We start from the raw sequence: 27,998 nt of genomic DNA on the forward strand, positions 1-27,998 counted from the left end.
GACTGGGTTTGTCGGCTGTTTGTTGTCGAGTTTTCGTATCACGCTTTTGTTGAGTGTCGTTATCTCTGATAGCCCGTGAAGGCAACATAGGCGACGTCACCACGTCCTGCTGTTGCCATGGACACGGTGTCAGCGCATCGAGTTGGAGCCGTTGATCAGGACTCAGCGTCAGTTAGCCGAACAGAAAAGACTCCCAACTAAAACTGCCACTTTCTGTCGGACTGGGTGAGTAAAACTTGGAGCTCCTCAAAGGAATTTAGTGGTTTTGTCAGAGTTTCACCATGACTCGTGTTTTTCACCCTATTTTAATGACTCAGCGTTCGGTAACGGAACGCCAGCTAACGTTAGCATCATTAACGACAATCTACCGCTAATTTCGCCGATCAGGTTGGAAGGATTCTTAAATGTGTGTTTTGTTTTTTTCCAGCCTGACTTGATAAACAGAATTTGTATGTAATGGAACAGTTTCATTCCATCTAACAGCCCGGATATTGTACTTTTTTAAATTTATCTTTGTCTAATTTTAATACAATACAATGCTTCATAGAAAGAGTTTGCTAGCGACTGGGTGCAAGAGAAGAAGTGAAGGAAATAAAGCGGCAACGAAACTAAATTTAGTGTATAAAATACACACAAAGCACTCAATCGACTAATCGTTGTAATGAATAATTAAAAAAAAAAAAAACAATCCAAAAAGTATTAACAGACAATCAGAGATGGGAACAAATCCATCAGAAAGAAACAATAAAAAATACTTCTGTTTCAAGTATATCATCTTTAAATAATTTATTTAATTTATAATATTATATATGTATAATATGTAATCTAAGAAAACAAAAAGACGTTCTAATTCTTCTATTCTATTTCTGTTTTAACCTGTAAAGCGTCTTTGTGTGCCTTAAAATTGCTATATAAAATAAATGTATTATCAGTAGTAGTATTATTATTACATTTGAGTAGAGATGCACAATCTGGATTTTTTTTTTTTTCTGCCAGTGTTGAATAATTACTGATATCTACCTGCATCTTTCTCATGACCAGATGCTAACTGTCAGTCAGTGACAGGACAGTGAGGACTCATCATGAGCTGCTCGTCCAGATGTGCAAAGATAATAACATCTGTGTTTTGTGTGTATGTATAAGCGTTATTTAATACTTGTAATACTTCTATAAAAGATGGAGACTGTACAGGAGTCAGACAGTGAGGAGCAGGTCAGAGGTGGACAGACATGGGAAGAGGAGGATGATGATGAAGAGCCGACACAGCTGGAGGAGACGCTCCGTCATGCTTCAGCTCCTCGGGAGCGTCTGAGTGAAAAGTTAGTGTTCGTGCCCACAAATTACAAATCAGTTTTATTATTAGGATACATAAGAGCATGAGTTTGATATCTCTTGACAAAAATGATTCATTCTAGAACAAAAAATAAGTAATTAAGTCATGAGCTGGTACACTGACCTCACTAATTAAGTTGAGTTAAGTTGAGAAAATTGTGTCATTAAGTCCGACCAGCGAACACCATGAGGTGGAAACTTCCTCAGATTCTTCTGTTTGACATGCACATTTTTAAAGGGCAGTTATAAATGATACAGGCTGATGTACACGCTCACAAAAATCTGACTGACAGTTCAAACTGATGATCTTATTAAAATATGCGATGATGAGTTTAGGACCTGATGAACATAATCTTTCGCCGTCTTCACCTGCTGTTCTTCACCAGCCTGAACTTGGAGGCAGACGATCGGTGTCCTGAGTCTTACAGGGTTAACTCCCCCGACGAGATTCGACTGTTGGCCATCGTAGAGAACTTCCAGCTTCAGTACTCACACTTGTGTCCTGAACGCAAACCACTGCTGCTCTGCCCTGTCAACGAATGTGGTGTTAAGGTAACACCAGCTATCTGATTTAACTTACTAGATGTGTTTGTTGCACCCTGTCTTCGTTCTCAAGAACAGCAGCCTGTATAGTGTATCTCTGTCTAATACCTGTGGATATGTGTCTCACATTCAGAAGTTTGTGTCAATGACCCTTCGGCCTGCACCGACAGCCTCCACTGAACTTTTCACCTGGGAGGGCTGTGCCTCCTTTGTGGCCGACTTCTTGTCTCTGGACCTGTTGGAGCCGCCTGTGGACGTGGTCAGAAAGCCGACATTGTACAGAAATATAATTTGATCAACTAATTCATACCGTGTTAAAACCACCCACATCAACATTCAAGTCATAATTATGTCTGGGAAAGTTTTTTTTTTTTTCTGAAAGATCTGCTACAGAGCCCGACTGATGTAAGTAAAATGAGTGGAGTGCTCCTTTAAAATGACAGCACATGGGACTGATCACATCAGGAACTTGCTTTAGTGTTACAGACGGGGGTGATTGTGCAGTGGAGACATGTAGAGCGCCGCGTAGCTTTGAACAAACTGTACATACACACATGCACATCTATAGATACACATAAGCACCTTCTTCTCGGTGTGTGTGAGAGTGACAGTGATGGTGTGTGTTGCTGTTCTAGCCCCGGTACCTGTTCTCCTCCACCTCGGTGCTGCAGTCTCAGAGGGCCACATGTTTTGAATTTGCCACCCTCCTGTGCAGCCTGCTGCTCGGCGCTCACTACGACGCCTACTGTGTCAGCGGCTACGCCGTCAAAGAGATGTGCCTGCTCGACCAGAGCCTGCAGGAGTGCCCCCTGCTGGACACTGAGGTCAAGGTAGGCGCTTCTCCAGGTGCAGTGTATGTTACTGCGTACCTGCTGTTTGTATTAACAGCAGTAATCGGCTTGTACCCACCATGACTCTCCTCACACAGTAAGCAGCAGCAAGCTGATGGATCTTTGGCTCACAGGCATTAACGTGTCTGCTTGGTTGTGCTTTTTATTTGTATTTGCAGACTGTGACCTCAGAGCTTCAGCGGCAGGAGAATAAATACACAGTGAAACCTCTGAGGGAGCTGAAGAGTAACTTTGTGACACAACAAGAGAAGAAGAAACAGGATGCTGCGTTGCCTCAGAAACAAAAATTACAGCAGGTAAAATTTTAAGGAACAAAACACAGAAGGGTCTTAACGGGCCTGTTCAGACTTTGTGTAAAGATCCATCCTGTGTGATCTGATCACAAGTGGACAGTCCATCAGTTCACACCTCCACATGCATCTCAGGTGACGTCTTATGATCGGACCACCTTAAAGAAGACACACCAAAATAATATATAACTGTTTCAGTGTGCACTATATTTTTAACATTTAACAAGTGCTTTACGTGCCTGCCGCAGACTTTATTACACCACAGATCAGCTGTTTGGGTCGGACATTCAGCGGCTGTCTGACAGCGAAGTAAAGCACCAAAAACGTTCAAAATATTTCACATTGAAACAGATATATGTAGTAGTCTGCTTCTCCACACAGGGTAGAGCTGACGATCATATACTGCAGGGAACTCACTGACTAGAGGGAAGTAGCTCATACAACCACACACAAAAAAAAAGATGTTTAAAAAAAGCCTGTCCCTTTAAAGGTCATATACATCCTTCAAGTAGACACACAGTAAGTGAAGTTTTAGATTGAAGATGGCAAATCAGAAAATTGTTCCTGTAATAAAAACCTTGTCAGTCAGTTTGAGGCTGATAGCAGCGATCTCTGACTAATCATAACAACACAACTCAGACACAAATAATCTTTGAAATAAAGCTAAAGCTAGAAATCAAACACCCTGTGACCTTTGACCTCTTGTTTGTCTTCATGAACAGGAGAGTGAGCAGCGACCTGCTGACCCCCTGAGAGGACTGTGGGTGCACTGTTGGGTGCTGGTGCTGTCGGGGAGTCGGAGCATCCGGGAGAACTTCTTCATCGACCCTCTGACCGGGAACAGCTACAGAACTGATGATGACAACTTCCTGGGCGTCGAGAGCGTGTGGAACAATCTCAACTACTACGTTAACATGCAGGACTGCAGGAACGGCTGCACTGTGAGTCAATGACTTAATGTTGGACAACAGATCTGTATAAACAGCAAGGAGACGGACAATAAGAATAAATACACAGACTACACTAGACTAATTGTGTTTTGTATATGCTGCCTGTGTGTGTGTGTGTGTGTGTGTGTATGTGTATGTGTGTGGTGTAGGATATGGTGTATGACCTGGAAGACTTAAAGATGTGGGAGCCGGTCTTGTTCGGTGCAACCAGCAAGAAGCAGCTGATTCTTGAGGTGGCGAAGAAGAAGGGGAGCAAGCTGATGAGCAGAATCAGTTGTGATGGGGAGGTGTGTATGTGTGTTTTAGTATGTGTGTGTGCAGTACGTATATTTAATAACGTAACGTATAAGCAAAGCAAGTGGTATTCAGCAGCAGGTGGTCAGTTTTAAAGGCCCTGAAGGAGAACGCTGTTGGAGAGCGACAGTGTTTTTCCCCAAACTATTAAAAACACACCAGCGAGCCACACTGTCGTCATCACCATGAACACACACCGGAGTTTATTTAGACTCACTCCCACACACACCGTCCTGCTGACACACACACTCACTACAACACCAAATGTGGATTAATCCGCCACTGAAAATAGTCCCTCAGGAATGCACTGTTCCTTCCTGTTTGAGTAACATTTGTTCAAAACTACTATAATTATATATTTGTGAAGACTTTTACAACTGTAGTAGGCTTGTAGTTGAGGACAGGAAGTGAGAGAGTATTGATAGATGAGCTGATAGATTATTGGTTAGGATCTGCATTTGTTGTTATTTGTGGAATAACAACATCAAAACTTTGCAAGGTTTTTACTTGGTCTGTCGTTGTCTAAATATCTCCTGCTGCCGTATTTCCCTCCATTTCTGCTTCGTGTTTCTCCACCCTGTTAAAAAGAGGAGCCGGAGGGGGAACAAAGATAATAATGTCACAGTTTACTGGAGTTACAGCAAAATAAAAGACTTGCATTTACACTGAAATGTTATTTTGCTGTGAATGAAGATAATTGTAAACTCAACATGGTGTTTTTCTTTGCTGTGAAGGAGGAGGTGCAGCCCCAAGGTTTCGAGATGCCGAGATCCTGGGTCAGTTACATGACTATCCCAAAGAAAGGTGCAGTGAGTCTTTTGTCAGGAGTAGATCAACATTAACATTAAAGCATCAAGACAAAATCATTAATACCTTAAACGTGCAGCATGTAAGAATTGGCCACTTGTTGAGCACCAAAGAAATGGGAGCAGCATTTCAGCCAACTGCTACATACTGTATTCTGTTTGTTGCTACTGTTAGCTTGTTAGCTCAGTTAGCTGTGCAGCCAGCAGGAGATTTGGTGTTTACATCACAGCACAGGACGATTTGACCGCTGGCAGAAAGACATTCAGGCTGTAAATATCTCCACAACACAGTACATGGACATCTTTGACTTCAAATTAACATTCTTGCATGTTGCATATTTCATGCATCAGTGTGCAGCATACAGTACAGCAGAGTAGAAATATAAGGACATAGATCAGTGCCAGTCTCCTATCAAACAGAGTCCTTATCAAACCCAGACACGCCGCCTGTTGTTTGCCTCTCCTGTCTGCCTCAGACCTGGAGAACCGCCTGCCGGGAGGACAGAAGGTGATCCGCTACAGAAAAGCCAAGCTGGAGAAGTTTGCACCGTACCTGAAGCCGGATGGCCTCGTCACACGTCTCACTACATACAAAGACCTGGACTGTGAGTGTGACTTTAAAAAAATAATTCAGTTTTTCTGTCACATTGAGGTGAGGGAGGCGGCTTTTCGGGTGTTTTTCTAGTTTAAATTTTTTTTTAAATGTTGTAGTTTGTACAAAAGAGCATAGAACCTGGATACATGTAGGTTTTGTCAGGAGGGTTTGTATGTACAGTTGTGTTCAGTGATGTCCTGATCAGCTTTTTTTTACCCTGATCCCGATCCGACTCATTAGATATGTGGTATCTACCGATACTGAGTCCCGATCCGATACTTTGCACCAACTAACATTTTCATAGATATACAGCTGCGTCGAAGCTGTTCCTTAAATAGTTTTGCTGTTATTTTGTCGAAACAAAATATATACTTCCATATGGCTCAATGATCATATCAGTCCCGATCAGTTCGGGACTTCCCTAGCTGTGTTCAAAATAACAGCAGTCCAACATCAATAACCAGATCAATCACTGCTCTTGGTAGAAATATAATTTCTATTTCATGGCATATAATTAGTAACAGACCCAACAGTCATGACTTGTATGCTGCTGATTCTGTGTAATCCAGTCATTGATTGAAAGGGGCGTGTTCAAAATAATACCAGTGTGGAGTTCAATTAGTGATGTCATTCACTCTGTGAAAAAACAGGTGTCAAGCAGGTGTTAAGCAGGTGGCCCTTATTTAAGGACGAAGGAAGAAAATGTTGTACATGCTGGTTAAAGTGCATCTCTCTGAAAAATGGGTCGTCCCAGATGTTGTTTAGAAAACAGTGTACTTTGATTAAAAAGTTGATTGGAGAGGGGAAAACATATAAAGAAGAGCAGGAAATGAAAGGCTGTTCAGTAAAAATGATCTCAAGTGCTTTAAAACGGCAACTAAAACCAGAAAGACGTGGGATATCCAAAATGTTAAAGATCAGCCAATGATCAGCTCCAGGGTGAAGTTACCTGAGTGATTACTCTAACGAATAGAAGACGCCTCTGTGAAGCCAAGTTATCAGCAAGAAGCTCCCGCAAAGTTCCACTGTTGAAAAAACGACGTGTTGAAGTGGCCTAAAGAGAAATCGTGCAACTTTTTGTGGACTGACGAAAGCAAGATTGTTCTCTTTGGGTCGAGGGCCGCAGACAGTTTGTCAGACGATCTGGACTCAAGCCACTGCGCGCTGAAGACAGTGAAGCATGGTGACGCAGGCGTCATGATATGGGCATGATTCCATACTATGGTGTCGGGCCTGTTCATCACATACCAGGGATCATGGATCAGTTTGAATACATCAGAATACTAGAAGGGGTCGTGTTGCCTAATGCCGAAGAGGAAATGCCCTTGAAACAAGAAAACGACCCCAAACACACCAGTAAGCGAGCAGCATCTTGGTTCTAGACCAACGTGATTAACATTACGGAGCGGGCAGCCCAAACCTCGGACCTGCATGCAGAGGAGCTGTGGAATGTAGTCCACTCATCCTGGGCTGGAGTACATGTTCACAGTCGACTCCATGCAACACAGATGTGAAGCAGCTCTCAGAAACAGTGGCTAAATAATTAGATATTAGTTCAGTGATTCACAGGAGAGCGAAATCTTCAAGCGTTTATACAGTAAATGTTTGAGTTGGTAAAAAAAATGCAAACACTGCCTGATATTAAAAAAGAGGGAGAAGCTTTTTGAAACACACTATTATTTTGAACACAACTCTAACCTGTGTGTGTGTGTGTGTGTGTGTGTGTGTGTGTGTGTGTGTGTGTGTGTGTGTGTGTGTGTGTGTGTGTGTGTGTGTATGCGTGCTGAAGGCACTGAGGTCCTCACAGTGAAGGAGTGGTATCAGCACAGAAACGACCACTTGGAGCGGAGGGAGGTCAACAAGGTCGACGGCTCCACCACAGAACGCTTCAGCAGAGGACGACGTTTCTACCTGTTATGTAAATCTGCTTCCTGCTTTTAGTCTTTCATAGAGCGTTTGTTGTGTTTAAAACCACTGCAGTGAACACCATTGACTGTGCTGCCACACACACACACACACACACACACTCTGCCTTCTCCAGTCAGCTCAGCTGGTAAATCTTCAGAACCAGCACATATGGATTGTGTAAATTAAGCACGTGTGGAATCAAAGTCAGTGACAGCTGCTGTTCAAATGACAGTTGGCAGGTGTCGAGTTTGAAGCTGTTTGGACTCATGAGACAGAGAAACGCTCTCAGTGCTGCAGGAACTGAAACACTCCTCTCCGTTTGACCACCAGAGAGAAGAAGAAATTCACCAGGACAAAAAAAAACAGTGGCAGTGCAAGTTCAGCTAGAGTTTTTATTTACTGATGTCTTTCTTGTTTGAACTGATGCATTTATCACTTGATATACTTAAACACACATGAACAGACGTATGAAGGCCTCCAGACAACATACTTATATTAAGCATCAGGTTAAAAGTCATTTCTGCACTTGTCCTGTTTATGGTAATGTAATGTCACATCATGTGTCACCGAACGTTATTTTTTGGCCGTCTGAAATTTAAGAAACAAAACATTTAGCCTCCTGAAGGGAAACTGGAAGTGACGTTTCATACACGTCCATCAGGTTTAGAATATAAAGTGTTGTGGGGGGAAAAAAACACTAAAGAACACAAATGTCTCGGAAAAAGATGTAAATAATGAAGTAGACACGATGAGTTATGATGTGTGGAGTTTGACTCTGGAGCCTCCTAGTGTTACTGTGATGATATCACATATAAACTTTGACTACATGAAACACAGATTTACTGAACTTTCAGCTTCAGTCAAGTCGAGATGCTTTGGAGGGTGAGTGTGAGGAGGATCCAGTGTGCTCGGTGTGGAGTCTCCTGAGTGATGGTGTATATGTGTCGCTCAGTTCACAGATACACCGACACCCACCGTGAGACGGAGTTCAGCTGCGCTCGTGTCGACAATCTGGTGCGGAGGGTGGAGTCGCCGGGTGAAATGACTGAGCTGTTCGAGGGTCGAGACGACTTCCTCTACATCCGGCACGTCATCTTTGATCGGCACGTTGAGTTTTCAGAGCCGGATGTGGACGCTGGTCCAGATGACCGACCACTGCAGGTGAAAATATGCAAACCAGAAACGAAAAAAATTCGTATTTTACTGTGAAATGAACATTTATGTGTGGCTTTTAATCAGGATAGTTGAGAGTCACTTAACTTTACTAGGACACCAATGTGTTTGTCCATTTCTCATCGCTCTCTGACTTCCTGTCCACAGCTCTCAGCTCCAGCTGGTTTCAACTGAAGATGTAAATCTGTTAAAAAAAAAAAAAAAAAGGGTTCAGTTATTTCCTGCAACAGCTGCTCACTGTAGTTTTAATCAGCAGATTAACTGTAGAGTGATGATGCATTCCACTGAAAGCTGGAAGTCAATATTCCCAATATGAAAGTGTCCCAGTGTGTCTGCTCAGAAACAAGAAGGACGCCCGCTGCAGCTGTTCCCCGAAGCACAAGAGGGATGAGATCTGATGTGGATCATCAGGGAGAGGCAGACCGGAGGGATTTCCTTCATTTTGTATTTTTTGAAACAGGACGCCTGTGTGTGTGTGTGTGTGTGTGTGTGTGTGTGTGTGTGTGTGTGTGTGTGTGTGTGTGTGTGTGTGTGTGTGTGTGTGTGTGTGTGCGTGTGTGTGCGTGTGTGTGTGTGTGTACACATTCAGAAAGTGGTGGAGCGTTTCCACAGGAACAAATCCAAACCAGCTAATGAAGATGTGGCCGAGCGAGTGTTCCTATTGGCTGAAAGACGGATCGAGGTGACCTATCACTTAGAGGACCACAGATTTATCCCTTCAAAGAGGAGCTTCATCAAACCGCGAGAGTCAACAGAAAAAAAGAAGGCGGAGGACTTCACGCCTGACATGGTCTCTGGCTTCCAGGTACAGACAGTAATGCTCCTAGTTGATTTCTCAGCTGCCTGTAGAATCACACGCTCCCATAATAACTACATTTGTGTCTGTGCTCAGGTGGATCCGTCTGAAAAGCCTCCTGAGACCTTGATTCTGTACAGGCTGCTGGTGAACCTGATGAAGGACGAGGACACGGTGGTTCATCAGATCCGAGGGTCTCAGAAAGAGGTAACCACGTCCTCAGTGTCACCTGTCCCACTTCACAGGTCAGACATTTACAGCACATCTACAAACTGCCAGGTGAAACATTTTATTCATCACACGTATTCACAAAGAGGAAAGAAAGAGAGAAAATGGCGGACTCGCCTTCACAGACCACAGAGGCCGAGTCCTTCAGAGGATCCAGACCTGAACTGAGACTCAGCATCTGTCCTCCCTGCTGTCTTTGTCAGCTGTGTCTGTTCTGTGTTCGGGTCGTTGTTCATTTCTTCGTTTGTCCTTCGTGTAAACTTTTGTGTAGCTGCTCTGTATTTTCAGAATTTATGCCTCTTGATTGTTTTTTGGATTATTTGGCTTTTGGATTTTCAGCTTCCTTTGATAAATAAGTCGCTTTTTGTTTTTTGTCCCCAGTCCTTCCTGCCCCCTGCATGTCCTCACTATTCTTGCCAGTCCTGACACTAATGCACAAGAACTGCAATAAAATGAATAGTTAAGATGATAAAAGATAAAGACTAAAGAATAATGATAGAAATAAAATAAAAATGTTGCACTCAAAATGTTTAAAAAGTTTGTAAAATACAAGAATGATAACAATAAGTACAGTACAATTTAAATAAAAGTCTATAGAAAATGTAGTAAAAAAGAATATATATGAGTAATATGGAATAATGGCTGATTGTAGTGTTAGAATCAGAACATGGCTGGAAACTGAATCAGAGGCCTGCTGTTAAGAGCAACTTGATGTTGTAGAAATAATCATCATTTTCTCTTAAATTTGAGTTGACAGTAAGAGGAAAAGTGATTCCAGGATTTCTAAAGTAGTTTATTGTGCTTTTGCTTGTTTGACTTGAGTTCTGGATGTGAATCCGTCTCTCACCTGCTCACAGGTGAGAGACGTTGTGTCCTGCAGAGAACAAGAGGAGAGAAACGTGCAGCTTCACTTCACACCGTGGACGACAACAGGAGCTGCCAAGGCCCGCAGTCAGAGACGGGAAATGGTAGGACACGCACGCACGCATGCACGCACGCACGCACGCACGCACGCACGCACGCACATTTTTTAAATGTCAGGTAACCAGGTAAAGACTATTCAATTTCAGTTATATAAGCTACTTAAAAATATTAGTCCACTTTTCAGTTTCATTGATTTTTTCAAAGTAAGGTCACCTGGTCATTATTTTATTTGATTTACCTTAAACAATGTAATTTAGTTTAAAACGGCCACTTCAGGAGCATCAGACAACAGTCATGTCAGCAGTGTTAAAGTGTTTGAAGTGTCCACAAGTTGTACTTTTTCTAAATATCTTAAAAGTGTAAAGTCACCTGTACAAAAAGTACCTGAGAAAAAAATTAACTTAGAAGTAAATGACACATATATTTACATGTTCTGTATGTATATACTGTATTCTATGAGTTGATCAGTCATCAGCATGGCCAATTATCAGATCCGGTAAAAAGCATTGAAAGATAATTAATGGTAATTCATCTGTGTTTTTTTATTATTTGAATAACAATAAATTAAGTTAATTTAAACATGCACTCACTTGGCTCTGCAGCATGTATCAGAAAAGAGCAACTAAAGTCGTTACGTTAATGTTGTGGAGTGGAAGTATAAAATACCAGAACATAGAAAAACTACTTGGACTCAATACAAGTTAATATACTTACACTCCCTCTCTGCACGTCTGTAACATCTCCTGTCACCATTTTTCTGCCGGTGCAGGAGCGTCTGGCAGCCGAGGATCAGAGGTGGCTGCAGGAGAAGGAGAAGGACATCCTGGCTCCGCTCCTGATCCGGCTGGGAAACACAGAGACTCTGAGCGCCGAAGACGCCAAGCAGCTCCACCAGGACTGTTTGGCCGAGTTTAAACAGAGACTGGTAGAGCACGCCAACCTCATTCAGGAACGCTACGAAAAGGTGAGTTTACTCATGATTTCCATCAGAACTTTTTCTGCTGCAAGGACTTAATGAAGTGTTACATGTGGCCATCGTCACAGTTTCTGCTTCCACCTGCTTTGTAGACGAGTTCCTGGAACTAACTTTGAGCTCTGATTGAACTTTTATTACCTCCGTGTGATGTTTTGGGTACAGATACCTGAGACTGGCAGAGCAGGCCAACCAAACGCCACATAAATGTTCATGGGAGCATTTTCTAGAGTGCAGGCTCCATTTGTCCCCTGTGGTTCTGTGCAGCACCTGGTGTTCGTTACGCGATCGTTTGTAAAGTGGCAACTACACAACAAAAGCAACAGAAACCACCACTTTACTGTAACACCTGCATGTAGCAGGAAGACCAATCCTTCCCATGAGAAGAACCTGCTCACAGTATTGTGGTTAAAAAAAAAAAAAAAAAGTGTAATTGTGTTATGAAGTGTAAATTAAATCTGTAGCAGTGAAAAGTTAGGATCCAAAAAGACGACATCATGGTAAGATCTTAATAATTAAACTGTGGGAACATTTAATGATGTATTTCATGTTATAATATGTTCAGCCTGCAGTAACAACACACCTCATTTCACACATTTAACTGAAAACACATTCAACAGACTTTGAGACGAGGAAACAGGATGTGCTAACACGCTCACATGTTAACTGATATCTGGGTTTTAGGAGCACACAACTCTGTTCACTAGCTGGCATGTATCGACCCAGAGGGATCACAACCGTTTACAGCTGCACCCACCTACACAACAACAGAACGACAAAATGACAGTTAGAGTTTTGGGGCTGAGGATAGATGCTCCTGTTGTAAAATACATCGACAAACCCTCGAACCAAAGTTTCTCAAAACAGGTTCAGAATCTATGAAGCTTCATGTTACTGCAGTGGAAATGTTATTCAAGTCACAGTCTTATATACTCTGCTCAGCTGCTTTCATCTACTCTGAAGGTTTAATATACTAATATACGTACTGTGTACATATTTGTAAGCCATGCTATTTGTATATTATGTTATTCTTGTAGTTTCAGAGTGTCTGCATGAGAACCAGCTCAGACCAGGACATAAACTTAAAGACATGTTCTGTATTATTACATGTGCACACACAGACAAGCCAGCGTGTGGCTAATGCTAATGCTAATATGTTCACACAAACCTGTTCAGGAGACTCAGGAGCTGCAGGAGAAACAGCAGTGGTATCAGAAGAACCAGCTCAACTTGACGAAACAGCAGGAGGAAGAGTACCAGAACTACTGCGCCCAGAAAACTCTGCAGATACACGTCGCCAAGAAACGGCTCAGAATGTACTCACACACACACACACACACACACACACACACACACACACACACACACACACACACACACACACACACACACACACACACACACACACACACACACACACACAAACTCATACACACAGGAGTTCTCGGTCTCCTCTTCAAACCTGCCATACAGTTTTGTGTTCCTGTCCATATGTCAGTGTTTCATTGCCCTGTTTGTGATCAGAGTCATATTAGATACAAACATGCAGATGAAATTACTCAGAACTCAATTATGATGTTAAAAGTAGCACAAGTATGAGTACAATTATAGATTTAAAATGACTTAAAGACAGTAATTTGAGTAGATGTAATTAGTTACTTCCCCCCCGGTTGTATTTTTGTCCCAGGCACAAGGAGGCGGCTCCTCAGAAGTACCGTGTTCTCGATCAGAAGCTGAAACGAGACTCTCGACTGTCCCCTCACCTGCTCGGCTGAGCTCCACAGCCCTCTTCACAATCCTCGATCGATTTGGTTTTGATTCTTTTCTTTACTCCTCTCAGTCAGGATGAGGCAGGTGTGTGTCTGTCACATGACTGATGCTGTTTTTTAACAGACCTGGTGATTCTGATTTCTTACTTCTACAAATTATAACAAATCTTTTTCAATGGAAGATGTATTCATTGTATGGATATGAATATATGTATATGTAGAGAATATTAAACATTTTAAATATTATACAGTTGTGTGTTTGCTGAACTTTAAAACCACTGAATGTTGTAACTCTCTCAGATGTGAATGTATGAACCTGATGTTTGTATTTTGTTTGTATTCTGTGAGCCTCTCTGCTGTCACCTGTGATAGAAATCTCTCATAATCTGTTTCAGCTGCCAGTTTTCTGCCGTCGAGTGACTGTTGGGTGAAGATCCTGATGTAACCTGGTGCAGATCAGGTTAAGTCTGCAGCACGAGTGACCCTGATGATGCAGCTCAGTTAAAAGAGGGACAGCTTCATGACACAGTAAACTTTGGCTTCAGATGGACCGTCCTGTAAACAAACGTTGTGATTAAGTTTCCATCATTCTGTATTTAAAGATTTTAGTCCCATTTCTAGTGTCTGTTATCAAATCACATCTTTTCCTTTTTTTAAAAAAAAAAAAGTTGTTTGGAATACAAATAATGGTGAAAGGTTTCGATGAAGTCTGAGTGTGATTTAAACGAGTCATGTTCAATTCCTGCTGTCCTTTTCTACAAGTTTATTTATTAATGGCTTGTTATTGATCTGTGAAGAACCACTAATGTTTAAAGAGTTACACCGTGCAGGAGAGATTCAACATTTCATCCTGAACATTGTTGCTCCCACAGAAACACATGAACGTTTTATTTTGACATTTCTCCTCATTAAATATGATGAAGCTACAGAGACGATCCTCCAATCGCTGGGCAGATAAACACAAGCCAGCTGAATGTATCCGCCCGCGCATGCGCTCTGCGATCATCACAGTATGAAGAGTGCAGTGCTGAAGTAGCGCGAGAGGTAAACAAGCTTTTGTGATATAATTCAGACATTTAACGCTCAGATTTACCTGTGAGGAGCGGAGACGGGTTGATAAAGGTGTCCGCTTCCGCCACAGTTGATTTGGTGGTATAAAAGTTTAACCCGCAGGCAGCTGTCACTGTGACTTCACACTGAGCTAGTTCACCTCGGCAGAGGCTAACAGTTAGCTGCGTTAGCTTATCTATTCACTGTCAATGGAGAAAACGTACAAGTCCGTTTAACTGAGCGGGCTCAATGAACAAGTTCCAACATTTGTGTGTCTCCGCTCCGCTGCAGCTGAAGTTCACGAACGTGTGATTTTGAAGCATTTTGCGTTTGGACTTTAATCATTGTTTGATGCTCTTTGAAGCTAGCACCAACACAGATAGCGTTAGCATTTTAGCCACTGTCAAATACCTTAGTGGTTGCCGAGGGGCGTGACTTTATCGCGATTGACAGCAGGAACACCCAATGAAAACTCTGAACAGGCGACCTCGTCAATTTGTGGACCAATCAGCTCCTCTCTGAGAGGAAGCGACAGATCTCAAGCAGAAACGTCCCAAAACATTTTCTGTCATGGATTACACGCCACACGTTTCATTAATGACGCTTTAATGAGCGCAGCTGATTTCTCCTAAGTCATTTTTTCGGTAAAATGTGTAAAATAAATAAATAAATAAATAAACTGAATGAAAAAGTTTGACTGCGGCCGTTATGTGACGTACTGTATGTATGAGGTCATCACGTAATGTACAGCTGACGTAGCCTCCAAACTTACTGAAACAGCTCGTGTTAATGATGTTGGAAAGCTGAAACATCTGCTGAGTTTTCATTCATTTTCATTTCGTTTAGTCTTAAACAAGACGACGAGAGTCTCAGTCGATGCGCGCTCTCGCGAGACATGACAGCTGTTACAAGTCGCGTGTTTATTCCCCCAAAAAGAAATGAAACCTCAGACAAATTATAAACATTTGAGTGTCAGAATTATAATGAAGTTGGATCATTTTTCATTTTCAAATTAGCAGATGAATGCTGTCTTCAGGCCACAGTTTGCATCATGACAGAACTAAAACCAGAGGAGATGCTCTGTTAGTGTCTCTGTATATATTGCCGTGTATGTGTGTGTATTGGCTGTATAAGGACGCTCATGTGAAGAGAAAGGCCTTGTTGCAGATGCATCTCTGGTCCTTCAGCAGCAGCATGTCAAACAGATTTAAAGGAACTTCTGAAAGTTCACAAAAAATTCTAAAAAGTTCAAATATGACTGATGTATTTCAGTAAACAGTTTTGTGTGAACTAACTGGACTGTGTAAAGTGTAATTTGGTCAGAGGATGACGCGGTGCAGGCTGCGTGACCATGTCGTGCATGATGTGGATGTAAACGAACCAGGAGACAAAATGCAGAGACGTCTTCTGTAATTACTCACAGAGACGTTTTCACAGACAGCAGAAACAGCTGATCAGTCATCTGAGTTGAATTTTAGAATCTGTTTCCATCAAAACTTTAACATTTCAGCTCTGATTCCCAAGAGATAAAAACCACCTCAGCGAGCGTACAAACTTGTATTGAAATTATCGAAATATCTTTCATTTTGCCATTTCCACAAACATTTCTAATGTGATTTTCTTCAAACTGCTATTATGGAAACACGGCTGATGTTTGATGATAAAGGTCTTAATTGAATACACAAGGACGATTCCTGTTGCTCACTTTTAATCAGAATCAGTTTTTTAATCCAACTTTGGCTCTGATGCAGCAAGTAATGTGCAAAATAATTAGTAACTAAGGTTATTTAAAAATGTAAAAGTGCAATATGTGCCTCCGAAATGAAGTTTAGTGGAAGTTCAAAGTAGCTGCAAATGGAAATTATCAAATAAATTATTTGATTTTGAACAATTAAAGTCTTCATTAGGTTCCAGACAAACAGTGTGATTGTTTAAAAGGTTACTGTCGATCAGCTGCAGCATGAACTCTGCAGTGTGTTCAGAGATTTTACTGCAGTAAACTAATAGTGACTAAATGTGCTGTGTAACTTTGACTCTTGTTTCTGTCAGATGAAGACTCCACCAGACAGGTCAGGAATCATCTTTGAGGTCGGAGCTCAGCTAGAAGCCCGAGACCGCCACAAGAACTGGTCTGTACCGCACACACACACACACACACACACACCCACACACACACACACACACACACACACACACACTCACCATGATGATGTTGAATCATTTGTTCTGCTGTTACTTGATTTTAACATGTATTATTTATAATTTTAAAGAATTCACTTTGAATCTCATTGTGTTCCCGTCAGGTACGCATCCACGATCGAGAAGATCGACTATGACAAGGAGCGGGTTCTGATCCACTACCGCCAGTGGAGCCGCCGGCATGACGAGTGGTTTCACTGGAGCTCGCCGTACCTGCGGCCGCTGGAGCGAGTCAGCCTGAGGAGGCAGGGCCTGAACGCATCGTGTTCCCAACCGGTACGACACACAGACTGCGTGTGTGTGTTGGACTTAAATGCGTCCAGGCTAAATTTGAACAGGGTCCATTTTTATCTGTCTTTGATAATTACAGTGGAAGTCTGGAAACGGTTTCATTGACACACACACACACGATCCTGTTAATCTGTGTGTGTGTGTGTGTGTGTGTGTGTGTGTGTGTGTGTGTGTGTGTGTGTGTGTTGTAGTGCTGCTCTTTGCTCCTCTTCATCATGTTTCTTTCTCTTTATCTCAGGTGTTTGTGTCCGGTACGAAGGTTCTGGCCTGTTGGACCGACTGTCGCTTCTACCCGGCTAAAATCCTCCGAGTCAACAGGGACGGTGAGGCTCAGTTTCACCTTCTGCACCTGATGTTATGATATTTTACATGATTGGGAAACATTGATTAGTTAATTGTCTGTTGAGTTCATCATTTCATCTACTAGAGACTTGAAACCAAGTGTGCGGTGTGTGTGTGTGTGTGTGTGTGTGTGTGTGTGTCAGACTCCTACACAGTGCGTTTCTATGACGGCGTGGTTCTGACTGTGAAGCCCACCAAGGTCAAACCTTTCCAGGAAGTAAGTTAAACTAAACTCCTATTGGTCCTCGTCTAACTGGCTTAACCAATCACAACTCTATTGATCTTAACTGTTTTGTGTGTGTGTGTGTGTGTGTGTGTGTGTGTGTGTGTGTGTGTGTGTGTGTGTGTGTGTGTGTGTGTGTGTGTGTGTGGTGACAGAGGTCCAGATCTGAGGGGAGTGCGGTTGGAAGCGAGGGATGGGAGGAAGGGGAGAGCGAGGAGGAAGACGGTGGAGAGAGGCAGGAGGAGGACCAGGAGAAGAAGGAGGAAGAGGAGGAGAAAATGGAGGAGAAAGTGACATCAGGGGAGAAAGACGGAGCTGAAGAGGAGGAGGAGAGGAAGAGGAAGGCAGAAGCTTCATCCTCCCATCCACCAGCAAAGAAGAAACCAGATGACAGTAAGTTACATGAACTCTGACCCCCAGCAGAACCCGCTGGTCCTTCAGCAGTGCTGAAATGCATCATAGGTTCCTTAAAGGAACAGTTCACCCAAAAACTTCTTCCTCTCCTCCTCCTGATGATATAAAGTCAGGTGAGGTGTCGTAGTCCGCAGAAACAGTTCTGGAGCTTCTGAATTGCAGCTTTCTGCTAAACAGCTGAAGTATCTGGAGACTTGATGTAAAACAGAGAAACAACCACAGAAACCTCCCCTGACCTTCAGCATGGAGCAGGTGATGACAGGATGTTTTACTTTTTGGGGTGAACTGTTCCTTTAAACCTGCTTGGTGTATATAACATAATGGTTTTCAGACGCGGAGCTGTAAAATCTTTTCTGTCCAACATGTCGTTAGACTGACGTTAATGAATCTCTCCTCTCCCAGGTAGAGGAGGCGGAGCTCAGAATGAACCAATCACAGCTGACTGCTCGCAGCCAGCTCCTGCTAACCCCGCCCACATCGACAGAGGTAAACAGCTGAGATACAGCTGCTTCATAACTCTGATGGCCTGAACTGGAAGCTGAGCTGAACTGTGTGCAGGGGGTTTCATTTATGAGCTCTAAATGCAAAGATTAGCTGGATGAAATATCTCCTCCAGACTAAACAACAGATTTGTTGTTTGAGTGTCACGGACTCTCAGATTGGTGCCTGAAGGTCAAATACAGTCAAATACAACCAAAATAATTAATTACAGTGACTAGTTCATATCCTAACATTGATTTAATCAACAAAATCATGACAAACACAATCCTACAAGTATTTCTAAAACCACTTATCCATCTCAAAAAGAGTCATCGTCAACCTGATGAGTTTTTATTTTGTTCACGTTCGACCTGATGAAGACGTTTGTGGCTGATCTGAACACAAGACGGATCGACTTGTCGAGTGACATTTATGTGAAAAACAACACACTCACCTTTATATTTGAGTGGATACAATATTCAGATTCTGTAAGTGTTGCTCATGTCTCAGCTCTGTCTTTTGTCCCGTCTCCTCCTCAGACGTCCTGTTGGAGCGTCAGGCTCACTTGCCCACCACACACAAGTTCAGCCGAGAACCACGTAAGAGCGCTCGCACACCTCACGAACGACACGATACCTGTGCGGAGTGATGACGAGCAGACTTTTGACAGCAGCTGTGTGACCTCACTTGCCTCCCCTCTGTCCTCTCTCAGTGTACAGGGTGATAAAGAACCAGCCTCCTCCTATTCTCTCCATCGAGCTGGACCACAACCCCTTCAAGTGTCCGGCGGCGGGCTGCACCAAGTCGTTCAGGAAGGCCAGCCTGCTGCACTACCACATCAAGTACTACCACTCCGACCAGCAGCTGGACGAGCGAGGCAGCGAGCAGGAGGCGCCGAGGTGGGTTGATGGTTCAAATCCCACAGCGGGAGCTTCACAGTTGGCTGGAGGAAAGTTGTGTCTAACGCTGAGTGGGGTTGTTGTAGGAGGAAGCGGTCGTCCTCCAAGGGGAGCGACTTTGTGTCAGACACGAAGAGTGAGGAGCAGAGCAGCACCTGTCACCGTGACGACAGGGAGCCCAGCGCCATGGAGACAGGTAGGACACCTACACAGACTTACATACTCACTGTTTGTTTAAGAGTGTTCACTGAAACTGCACGACCACAACAATCACTCCGAGTTAAAGTGTGGCTCGTCTGTGAGTGTGACATGAGTGTATCTAGTAACAGCCAGCTGCACTGCTGCCTCTCTCACCGTCTGACCCGCCTGTCTGTCAGACGACACCAAGAAGGACGGAGGGGGAGAAAAAACCACAGGACAGGACAGAAAGGAGAGGAAGAACTTCCTGAGAGTCAAACTCAAGAAAAAGAAGAAGAAGAAGAAGAAGAAGAAAAGTCAGTCAGGTGAGAGTCACCACACAGAGTCGCCGCTTCTTGAAATTATAAACAGGAAAAGCAGATGAAAATAAAGGAAGCAGGTCATTCAAACCGGTAACGTACCGATAAAAGTATCTGATGTAAAGTTTCACTGCAGTATTTTGGTAATCAGTGAATCAGTTTGAGTGATATTTTAACTCTCCAGCTTCTTAGATGTGATCAGTTTCTGGTTTCTTTCCTCCTCTGTGATAATAATCTGAATATCTTGTTGACAAAATCAAGACATTCAGTGATTCCGTGGGCTCTTTGGAAACACTGATCGACCAAACAACTGATCATTTAACCGATTAATCATCAATAACATGATAACTTTTAGTCTGATCTGTTACCACGACAAACATGAATAAGCTGCTGACGTGTTTTCAGTCCTCAAAAATATAATCTGAAAGTATTAAAATTTCACTGGAAGTTTGTCTGCTGAATAACAGACTGAGAACAAATTGTGATGCTGACGACTCGGTCGCAGCAACCAGGATTAGTTTAGTCTAAGATTAGCTCTAATCTGAGTTTTAGTGAAACTACATTTAAAATAAAGCTCTGCTCATCGAAGAAAAGTTGATGTAACATAGTTTAATCCATGTGGAGCTGTTAAAAAATTACAATTACAATAGATATCAATAGATATATCAGTAAAACTATTTTATGTGCTGTCAGAACCAGAAACTGTAAAAACATTCATCTGCTCTTTATTTCTTAATAAGATATCACATTATTAGCAAAAGAAATGAGCCTAATTCTTTGTTACATCTTCCTGATTTTCCTGCTTCACAATAAAAGCTTCTAGAGACTAAATGACTTTGACCTTTTATTGTGAAGAATCGAGTTTTACCGAGTTATTGGAGCTTCGTTAGCACAGGTTCTTTGATAATCCGGCCTGGAGGACGAGTGTTTCCAGCTGCTTTTAAATGTCTCCTACTCAACACCAGAACTGGCCAGTCCAGAACTGACTGATCCAGATCCCAGATCAGTTAGTTCTGGATCTGATCAGGAGACTGGACTGACTGTCAGAACTGCAGCTGGTTCACTAACAGGACATTTACATGTGCCAGCTGGGATTTATATCTCTATTATAACAGGACTTCCTGTTTCAAGGTGCGTCTGTAACTGAAGAGCTCTGGTGTTGAGCAGGAGACGTTTAAAAACCGCTGGAAACATCAGAATTCAGCAGCATCTGGTTTGAGTCTGTCCATTTAATTCCACTAACTTGATTAATTTGCCCAGTGTTGCATCAGAATTTGAGATTAAAACAGGATTTAATCAGGTGTCAAAGTGAATCCTTGTTGGTGATTTAAACAGCTTTAAAATCCTCCACGAGCCGCGAGTCACTGCCGCAGCTCCAGACTGTGTTGGGATTAGACAAACTACAAACACAGACTTCCTGTTGTTTTAGGACGCCCGGCACTGTGACCGAACCCTCCCGAGCCTCCGAGTCAGAACGCTGCAGCTGATTAATCGATGTATCAGTGGCAGGATTAGAATCATGACTCTGCGTTTGTACCGTTTGTTTGTTCTCTCAGGATTCGGCAGCAGTGACGATGAGAGCTCGGACAGACCGCCGCTCACTCTGAAGCTGTCCTCCGAACATCACGACACACTCACACAAAGTGGGAACTCACACACACATTTACACACACGTAACCACAAAAAAACTGTGACAAATGTGACAAAGCAAAAATTAATGTAGATTTTAATCCCTGAATGTGAGGAAATGTTTGCGTCTATAACATCGTCGCCGCTTCTTCCCCTCAGTGGACGACGGCAGCGACTGGTCGACGCTCACAGCGGAGAGCGGAGAGGACACGCCCTCTTGGTCTGTTGCTATGGAGACAGAGGAGTGTGAGCTGGTGAGGTGTGTGTGTGAGGTGGACGAGGAGAACGACTTCATGATCCAGGTGAGACACACGCACACACACACACACACACACACACACACACACACCACCTGGGCCGATACAAGATATTATCAAAACGGTGCTTAAACGGCCACAATTAAAGACTTTCTGTCCTGAACTGTCATGAGTCAGACATGTGACTTTCACAATCCTCCCTGTTGTCTCGAACAACATTTGTCATTCTGTGATAATGACATAAAACAAATAGAATTGAGCTGGTTGTCACGGGAAAATGGAGGAAGTAACACATGTGACACTCAGCCGTTGAGTGCTGCCATATTTTCAGTGCTTATCGACAGACGTAACTAATGAAAAGGGAATTTAACCTCCAACAAAATGATGTTAAAGGTCCGTATGTGTCCGACGGGCCTCCAGTGGGTCGAGTCTGCTCTGAAGTTTAGAGGGAACCAGCGACACAGTAGCTGCACTGATACTGCTGACTCATCTGTTACCTTTACTTTTCATTCTTTGCCCTAAAAGATTTACAACAACTTGAGAATACTTTTGCTGGGACTTGATGGTGTCTTGTAAACTTGTTTCTGCCAGACTTTCATAAACTAGACTAAAGTAAAGATGTGGTGATAAAACAAAACTTTGGTAAAAGTGAAATTCACCCCATACAAACAGTATTAAACATACATTTACATGTATCTATATATAAACTGTACACTGTTGGTTGATTGTTCATCAGATCTGATATTCAGCAACTTTCTGATTATTATTTTTGTTTTGTTTTTAATCTGTTTTGCAAATGAATGTGTTACTTTCCACAGTCGCTCATTTGGCTCCGATTCAGCACGTGATCTGAAAAGTCCCTCAGGTTATTATTAGATTAATGCAGTGAATAATGTTTTCCTCCAGAATGTGACTGGATGGAAGTTTGAAGTAGCAGAAAATGTAAATACACAAGTAAAGTTCAAGAACCTCAACATTGTACTTTAAGGGGCAGTTTTGTAGTTTTGTAGAAGAAATTAATGCTCAGAAATATTTATCTGTCTGTGAATAAACAAGCTGTCCGCCACATATAAACAAAGTAAAACAGTATAAATTGTGTGTCTTTAAGGTCAGTTTGTTTATTAAGTTATTTCAACTTTAACACGTCACATTATTATGATGTAATGAGTTTTGTTAGTAGTCGTCACCTTCATCCCGGCTGACACACCTGGGGTTTGTGTTTAAAGGTGGTGTTGCACTCAGTAACTGTAGGCGGCGCCAAATCACACAAAATACGACTTTGTGCATGATGTTGCTGTGGTGTTGTGTGTTTCTGCAGAGGAACTGTCCTCCTGCGGTTCCTTCTTGTAATCCGAAGACATTTAACTCCTTCCTGTCTGTGTTTGTCTGTAGTGTGAGTCGTGTTTGTGTTGGCAGCACGGCACCTGTATGGGTTTATACGAAGACAACGTCCCACACAACTACATCTGCTACTACTGCAGACACACCGCAGGTACCACTCTCACTGTGTGTGTGTGTGTGTGTGTGTGTGTGTGTACGTGATGATTACTGAAACGTAACTCTGTCCTCTCTCATCCAGGTTGGAGGCGGGCTCAGCGTTTCCTGTCAGAACCTGATTTGCTGATATCCGGTCACATGTTTGGTCTGTCGTGCGTGAAGGAGAACTACTCGGAGGTCAACGCCTCCAAGATTTCACACACCAGCCGTCTGCTGGCGCACACACACGGCCTCAATCAGGTCCTCAGTGGGCTGCAGCTCCAGATCAGCCTGCTACAGTGAGTACCGTCGTGACTCAGCGTCTCTGTTTACGTTCAAACAGACGAACGCTCAGACTGTCTGTCGTCTGTCCACGCAGCTCTCCATCACACCCCGACCTGCAGCTGTGGAGGTTGCCATGGAGACGAGAGGAGGGGTCGAGGCTGACGTCCAGCCCGAGAGGAGACACTCCCCTCTGTTACGTCAGCAGCGAGCACTGCTACCAGAAGCCCGGAGCATCTTGGGAAAAGTCCAAGGAGAGAGAAAAGGAGATGCAGCCGGCTGCAGTGAAGGAGGAGCAGGATGCTGAGCAGGAGGTGAAACCAGGGAGCAGATCAGAGTTCACCACATTATATTCAATGTGTTACACTTTTACTATCACCATCTCTCTTCTTTCCACTTCTGAAACGTATTGGAACTTTTGGTGTCAGGATTAATGTGAAGTCTTCTGACGGTCACTAACCCCTTTTAGATAGAAAATGTGCCACATTTGCAGCCTGCAATCTGCCGCCTTTATGTGAAAGGGAGGTGTAATATTCCTTCTTTTGAAAAAAGCCGCTCCACTGCTGTAGGCGTAAACATGTGACCTGACGTGAAGCACGAGGTTGGGCATGAACACTGACATAGAACATATGGGTCAGAGGAATATTTAGCCCCATGATACCAGTGTCGGTTTCAAAACAACAATGGCTGGGAGAACAAGAATCACTGTGTTCTGACGCACTGTGCATTTCTGGATCTCTTCAATCATGAATGCAGCTGCTGTGGTTATTAGGTTACCAAATAGCTTAAAATGCTTGTAATGGAAGATGGAAGGCGCCATATTGTTGGACCAAAACAGACCCCCAATATACCGCCTTCTGTCCAAATCTGCGGACCTAGCCGTAAAAAGGACGGCCACATTGGCGGCTTGCTGCCCAGAATGAAAACAGCTACTGCTTTGTTAAGCTCGACGCAGCGCTGCGTGTAAACACAGTGAAAACACAGTGAGTGAAGGAAAGTGCATGACTCATCTCACCTGCTCATCTGAATGAGAAAGTGTGACTCCACAGTTTCTGTGAGGTGACCTGAGGTGACGTAAAGGATGGACAGGATGTGTGAAGTCAGTAGTTGTGTTGTTAAAGAAACAAAAGAAGCTTTAGTCAGTGTGCAGCACTGAGCGCGCTCCTGCTGTTGCTATGAGACCACACAGAGCCCGTGTGAGGCTCATTCTCGTAAATGTGGAACTATTTTTACCTGCTGGTGCGCTGTGAGGGCCGAGAGCCTCAGAACATCATGTGAACAAGGAAAAACACATAATGGTGAATTTAGTGATCCTTTCTCTTTTCATTCCCTCCATTTCTTCACCTCCTCCTCTTCCTGCACCACGTCAGTAGCTTTACTGTCAGTCGTCTTCGACAGTCGAGGTGCAGTTATGAGGTCTTTGACACGACAGCGCAGCAATTCTGATTCTGTTTGTGCAGGAAATCAAACCTGAGGATGTGAGAGAGAAACCACCTGATGCCACGACAGATACAAACATCGTGACGCACTCGGACGCACCCAGAGACGCCTGCGTAAAAAAAGAGGGCTGCGCACACACACACACTCAGACACACACGCAGGAGCCTCGTCCAGCGTCGGTGGCCGAGTGTCAGCTGAACCTGCTGGAGCATGTCGAGTCCCTTCACCACCAGATCAGCGCCAGGATGGACCATATAGAGCGAGAGCTGGACGGTAACACACACACGCACACACACACACACACACACACACACACACACACACACACACACACACACACACACACACACAGCCACTTCTGTTTATTTACAGTAGAACAGCTGTTGTTAAAAATACTCTTGGTGGGGAGTTCAGGCAGTGAAACAGGCCTCACAGTTTGATCTGTCAGAGAGGGATCGATGCAGATTCTGACCTGATTAAGCGGCTCAGCCCGACATGACAAGTTGTTGATACACTGACTGACCTCATGTTACTTCTCATACTGCTTCAGCTTCAAAAAAGTTTGGACGCTGTGTGAAACAGAAAATAAAACAGAATGAGACAGAGAGCTCATCCTTTTGGACATAAACCCAAACAGGACGAAGACAATTTATTGTGTCTGACTTCTCAGCTTCAGAGATTTTTATAGATATTATTCTTAATGTGAATAGAGTGCTGTAATCCACAAATCAGTTAGCATGTTAGCACTTCCTGCTCCAGGAAAAAGAAATCAGCCTCGCTGACATCAGAGTGTTTCTGCTGCAGACGGTCAAGTCTCAGTGGGAAAAATCACACAGTGTCCACAGGGACGGAGTCACTGTTCTAACAGAAGTATGGACCGAATAATAAAACTAACTAACTCTCTCTCTCTTCGTCTCTCTCTTCGTCTCTCTGTCTCAGTATTAGAGTCCTGGTTGGACCACTCCGGCGAGCTTGAGCCTCCCGACCCTTTGTCGCGCCTCCCGCAGCTCAAACAGCGAATCAGGCGGCTGCTGCGCGACCTGTGCACTGTGAGGCACCTGTCGGTGTGGCGCTGACACTGTTCACCTGTTTAACTCTGACCCCTGACCTTTGACCTTTCAAGTCCCCGCCAGCCAAAACAGACTGACTGCGGGGCGGAGCGCGAGAAGACAGAACGAGTCGTAGAGCGACACTCTGAGTCTGAATAAGAAACTGTGGTTTGTTTACACTCAGTCACGGAACAGCGCCCCCTCTAGTGGAGAAAAGGTGCAACTGCAACCCGACAAGGACGACGCCATTCTTTTATAACTGACTGAAGAGGTGATTTTCTTTGTTAAATTTCACAGTGTTACCAGTTACGCTGCCAGCAGGACGCCACACGGTGTTTGATGACTGGCTGCTTGATTTGGATTTGGTTTTTTGATGAGTTGCTATCATCCATGTCGTCAGGACACAATAACGTTTGTTTGGATTGTTAACATTTGTGACCGGACGGACACGGAGCAGCAGTTTACAGCTGAGTTCAGACTGAACGTGACCAGCTCTCTTCTTCTGCTGCGTGACAGCGTCAAAATGTACCAGCTTACAAACACACACTGACAGGATTTGGATCGATTTTTGAAGATTGAGAATTTTGTTTAAAGTTTTCCATAGTGGTGCTTTTATAAGTTTGATATTTCTCAAGGCAGAGATTTTGTAATTTTACTACAATTAGTCCTGATTGTAATAATCCCTTTAAACAAGTAAAAAACGAGGGCAAACACATTTTGTGAGGCGCAGTCACAGCAGAAAGCGCCAAGCAAAGTTCATTTGGACGCAAAATCTGGGTGGCCACTAACATGTTAGCCGAGTTAGTATCATTAGCATAGCTCTTTGGCCGTTTACTCCCTTATAGCAGTTTGTTCTGAGCATTGTTCATTTAATTCAGTGAAAAGTTAATAAAGAGCTAATCGGCTTGCTACCCGCTATCATCAGTTAACAAGCCAGTCAGCTCACCCTCATCTGTTAAAGTGTGTAAACTGTGTTTCTGTTGCTGGTCGGTTTCCACACCAACAGAAGCTTTGATTTAACTGCATCCTGACACGCAGCTCATAATCCAAAATGGCTTCCTTAGTTTAGGAAGCTCCGTTTCTGCAGCTCAGATTTTTGTGTCTGTGTTCATGAGAGCTGAGCAGATCGACTTTTTTCCTGCACGAGAAAATCTGACCGGATTTTGCAGCAGTTTTAAAGCGTTTTTAAACGCTGCTGTGACCGGGTCATTGCAGGACATGTTGAAAAGCTGTAATCCATAAATGTGCAGACGTCATCGCCCTCCGCGGCTGTGAGAGGTCGTCCAAATATAATCTACACACAGATGGATATATTAAGGATTTATAGGAGACACTATGCTTTGAAGTAATTTCCTCACTTTTCTCTGACTTTCCTCTTTTTTGACTTTGCTTTTTAAGGTTTTATTGTGAATTCTTCTACTTTTCTAAATTTATATCGATGGTTTTAATTTCTTTCTGACTTAACAAAGAAAAATGTCAATGATTCCTCTGACAAACAGCATTTGGAAGTTCATTCTTGACATCTGGGAACAGCATCAGTATATGTGACCTTCTTTAACAACCAGCCGGCTTGTGTGAGTTGTTGTATGTTCTGTTTCTTTCAGATGAATCTCAGCACACTGAACAAAATCTCTTCTGTACAGAGTTAACTCATGACAGACGAGTTCTGCTGCAGTGTTGTCAGTATTTCATGTTGCAGCCGTTCCAGTTAGTTTCAGAAACTGCTTTCAGAAACTTTTCCTCTGTTATGACACAAAATCTGTTTTAAAATGTAAATATGTCAAATCGAATGTTTTATACACTTGTACAAGAAACTAACTGTATAAAGCTGTAGATCTATTTTGATAGAGAGCCCGGCTGTGATTGGTTGGTTGGTTGGTTGGTGGGTTTTCCTCACAGTGTTTGTTAGAAGAACGCAGAGCTTCTGTTGCTTCTCTTCTGAAACTTCATTTGTTTCGATGCCGTTTGATTTCCAGTTCAGCTGAAGTGAATTCACCTTCAGACGATGCATTCAGGCGCTCCTCGAATGCCCGGACAT

At 43.3% G+C, this 27,998-nt stretch overlaps 4 protein-coding genes across 6 annotated transcripts in view; 3 read left to right on the forward strand and 1 right to left on the reverse strand.

Annotated features, from left to right (window-relative positions):
• Positions 1–27,998, reverse strand: part of LOC119022489 (putative C-type lectin domain family 20 member A) — an 826,153-nt gene that overhangs the window by 408,395 nt on the left and 389,760 nt on the right. The window lies entirely within an intron of this gene.
• LOC119022462 (macrophage mannose receptor 1-like) overlaps positions 1–27,998 on the forward strand; it is a 409,060-nt gene that overhangs the window by 18,509 nt on the left and 362,553 nt on the right. The window lies entirely within an intron of this gene.
• Positions 80–14,130, forward strand: ccdc135 (coiled-coil domain containing 135). Of its 3 annotated transcripts, none has more exons than XM_037103394.1 (19): positions 80–225; positions 1,177–1,319; positions 1,719–1,884; positions 2,009–2,134; positions 2,511–2,705; positions 2,885–3,022; positions 3,739–3,957; positions 4,116–4,253; positions 4,995–5,064; positions 5,543–5,671; positions 7,451–7,579; positions 8,522–8,730; positions 9,332–9,547; positions 9,635–9,745; positions 10,624–10,734; positions 11,460–11,654; positions 12,840–12,979; positions 13,351–13,561; positions 13,828–14,130. In XM_037103394.1, the coding sequence occupies exons 2-18, from the start codon at positions 1,177–1,179 to the stop codon at positions 13,436–13,438; spliced, it is 2,523 nt and encodes an 840-aa protein (XP_036959289.1). In that variant the 5' UTR covers positions 80–225; the 3' UTR covers positions 13,439–13,561; positions 13,828–14,130. The 3 variants fall into 3 exon arrangements, with proteins under 3 accessions (XP_036959289.1, XP_036959288.1, XP_036959290.1); XM_037103393.1 differs by having other exon boundaries at positions 13,351–13,517; positions 13,828–14,046; XM_037103395.1 differs by lacking the exons at positions 10,624–10,734; positions 11,460–11,654; positions 12,840–12,979; positions 13,351–13,561; positions 13,828–14,130 and adding an exon at positions 9,851–10,132.
• Positions 13,938–27,811, forward strand: LOC119022464 (PHD finger protein 20-like). Its single transcript, XM_037103396.1, has 19 exons — positions 13,938–13,960; positions 14,356–14,476; positions 16,532–16,611; positions 16,786–16,957; positions 17,211–17,295; positions 17,458–17,531; positions 17,693–17,930; positions 18,354–18,437; positions 18,971–19,030; positions 19,144–19,330; positions 19,417–19,526; positions 19,708–19,833; positions 21,384–21,470; positions 21,616–21,758; positions 23,106–23,205; positions 23,293–23,488; positions 23,569–23,785; positions 24,932–25,184; positions 25,851–27,811. The coding sequence occupies exons 1-19, from the start codon at positions 13,953–13,955 to the stop codon at positions 25,985–25,987; spliced, it is 2,478 nt and encodes an 825-aa protein (XP_036959291.1). The 5' UTR covers positions 13,938–13,952; the 3' UTR covers positions 25,988–27,811.

This window comes from Acanthopagrus latus, chromosome 7 (genome assembly GCF_904848185.1).
Source record: "Acanthopagrus latus isolate v.2019 chromosome 7, fAcaLat1.1, whole genome shotgun sequence".
Lineage (NCBI taxonomy): Eukaryota > Metazoa > Chordata > Actinopteri > Spariformes > Sparidae > Acanthopagrus > Acanthopagrus latus.